At 36.1% G+C, this 3121-nt stretch overlaps 1 gene segment (V, D, J or C); it reads right to left on the bottom strand.

The window, feature by feature from the left end:
* Window positions 1-2912: 2912 nt before the first annotated feature.
* LOC126495367 (immunoglobulin kappa variable 4-1-like) overlaps window positions 2913-3121 on the bottom strand; it is a 15403-nt gene continuing 15194 nt past the window's right edge. Inside the window, 1 exon segment of the V gene segment in view lies at window positions 2913-3106. Within this exon segment, the coding sequence occupies window positions 2913-3106 (194 nt within the window).

The raw sequence follows: 3121 nt of genomic DNA, 5'->3' as shown, positions 1-3121 counted from the left end.
AACAAACTCAATGAATACTTTTACATATTGCTATTTTAATCCCCACATCATTAATTTCTGTATTAATATTTATCACCTCCTACGATTGACTGATTCTTCTTTGATCTGATGACTTCATTAGATATTGGGCTCATCATTAAGTGCTTATTTGAGATCTCTGAATTTGGTCATTTACTTGAGGTCTTTCTGGTTTTTAATGTAGCCATTCAAAGCCATAAACTTTCCTCTCAGTATCACATAGCTGCCACCCAAAGATTCAGGGAAGTTGTCCTCTCATTTTCATTTGATTCTAGGTATTGGTTGTTTTTCCCTTTGACTTCTTCAATAAATTAATGGTTATTCAAGAGGCTACTGTGAAATGTTCAAATAATTATTTAGTTCTTATAATTATTTTCTGTGATTCTAGTGTCAATTTAGATTCTCTTATTTGATTTGAGACTTACATTGTGGCTTAAAATGAAATCTGTTTTTTTTTTTTTATAGAAGGTTGATGGGATGCTATTAAAGATATATAATAGCCGGGTGGTGGTGGCACATGCCTTTAATCCCAGGACTCGGTAGGCAGAGGCAGGTGGATCTCTGTGAGTTCGAGACCAGCCTGGTCTACAAGAGCTAGTTCCAGGACAGGCTCCAAAACAACAGAGAAACCCTGTCTCGGAAAAAAAAAAGATATATAATATAGGTGTATACATGATAGATAGATAGATTAATGGGATTTATTTTAGATGTCATGGAGGGTATTCATTTCTCATTCAGTATAGCTTAATTTCCCTGGTAGTTTTTAGTTTGAATCTAAGGAAGGGAGCAGTGTGCAAAAATTACCCTCTTCTATTTTATCGAAATAAATCTGAACTTCCATATCCATTCTTACTTTGTGGTCCCCCTTTTCCTTACAGTTCATTGGTCACTGGTCTAAAATGACAAAGGGGCAGAAGTATTGACTTGAAAGGTTGGATTGTGTTTGAACACGACAGAAATAGTCTTATGGGTGGTAGGTAAGTCTTTGGCTTACAGGACGGGAAATTACATGACTCATCACATAATTTGCTTTCTACAGCACAATCCTATCATAAAGCACCTAGTAAACGTCTTAGTTATCATAGATGGAAGGACAGTCCTATCAAAAAGGTCCAGCACAATATCAAATAACCATGGGCAACGCAGGGACATCTTTTGCAGAGATCTGTTTTAATGGTCATACTAGAGATAAATCAGGCATTTGGGACAAGAGACAGTTCCAAATAAGGTCAGGCAGAGAACAGGGTGCCCTCCACTAGGGAGGTAGTGGGGGTGGAGGGACTCCTCCATTTGCCAAGCTCACAGAGTACTTCCAAGCTGTGGAAGACTGAAAGCTTCAACCAGTTGGGCCTCCCAATATCTATTCACATTTACTATATAAGACTTGAGCCCCAGAGTTTGATGTGTATGCATTTGGAATTGTTATTATTGAATCATTTTACCTTATGACTTGTTTTATCTGTTTGATTCATATTTGTTCAGATTCTAATGTAACAAATATCAACAGAGCTGTGCCAGCTTGGTTTTGGGCCCCCGTTCCCTTGCTAGATTTGCTTTCATCTTTACCCCCAGCACATGTATATTGTTACCAGTTAGATGTGTTTCCTGGGGAACACAGACAGTTGGATACAGTTTTTAACTTGGTTTAAAAATATGTGTGTCATTTTTGCTTTATTGTGGTCACATATGATTATTAATATATGCTTATTAATTTCTATCCTTTTTTGAAGTTTCTTGGTGTATTAGATTTTTGTTAGTAGTCTTTTCCTTTGTCCTTGCTCTTTAAATGTATTGGAGTTAATGACTTGCAGCATTTCAATACTCATATCTTTTTCCTAGTAATCATTATTCATCTACTCTTCTCTTTCCACTAATATTTTGTCTGTGCTCTCATGATTGAGATGATCTTTCCATTTTGTGTGCATATTATTTTGATAGTGTATGTGTATGAAGGTAAATGTGGGAATGGGTGTTTGTAAGTATGAGAGACAGAGATTAAAGCATAAGGTAGACAGGAGAAGAAAATACAGCAGGAAATGTAATGAGAAATGGGGAAGTTTAGCACATATGGTCAAATATATGATATACTGGAAAAAACTGCTCTTAAGAAAATTGTTTATAATGAATTTAGATTAATGCATGGATCTAATCTATATGGGAAATAGAAAAGGAAAAGATCTTCTGAGTAAATTTGGATCATGGGAACCTTGGGAGAGGGTTGAAGGTTAAGGAAGGGGCATGGAGTGGAGCAGAGAAAAATTTAGAGATCAAGAAAAATCAATTAAAAAAGATTTTAATGGGCAGCATAATGGTTCACATTCAAAAGACACTTGACACCAATCCTGATGTCAAACCTGTTTTATCCCCAGAACTTGAATGAAAAAATGACAAACAAGTCCAAGTTGTTCTCTAAACTTCACAACTAGGCCATGTCATATACACCTAGAAAAATATATACACTTAAACACAACACACAAATGCACACTCATATTGACACAGAAAAACTTAATCAACTAAAATTTAGTAAAAAACCAAAATAAAAAGGAGAAAAAACAGGTACCAATAAGGAAATAAGAAACTACTCTAGAATCTGGATAAGTAGGAAAAATACTTTCCCACAGCTTCCAAAAAAAAAAAAAATACAGTTTGTCGTCATCACTTCAGCCCAAAGAGTTATGATGGACACGAGAACTGAACTATAGAAAGATAAATCCTTCATATTCAAGTAATAGAGTTTGTGGTATTTTATTACAGAAGGAAAAGAAAGACAATACTGAGTTCTCCTCTGCATTTTCAAGTAAGGATTTTCATACCAAACATGAAGAGACATTGAATCTATTATAGCTTGCTTGACTCTGACAATGTTTTGAACTTAGTTTCAAGCTCACTGTCTCCTAGGCAGAAGGAAGAAGTGTACATGTGCAAGGCAGCCTGTGGTGCAGGCAGCTGTTGAAATTCTCAGAAGTTTTTGTTGGAGGCTGAAGCACTGTGGGAGGATACTCATAAGATTGCATACAGTAATAATCTGCCAGATCTTCAGCCTGGACACTACTGATGGTGAGAGTGAAATCTGTCTCAGATCCACTGCCTATGAAGCGATCAG

This window comes from Alexandromys fortis, unplaced genomic scaffold (genome assembly GCF_014885135.2).
Source record: "Alexandromys fortis isolate MF-2015 unplaced genomic scaffold, M_Fortis_MF-2015_v1.1 scaffold_457, whole genome shotgun sequence".
Lineage (NCBI taxonomy): Eukaryota > Metazoa > Chordata > Mammalia > Rodentia > Cricetidae > Alexandromys > Alexandromys fortis.
This window is presented reverse-complemented; position numbering and strand designations above follow the sequence as displayed.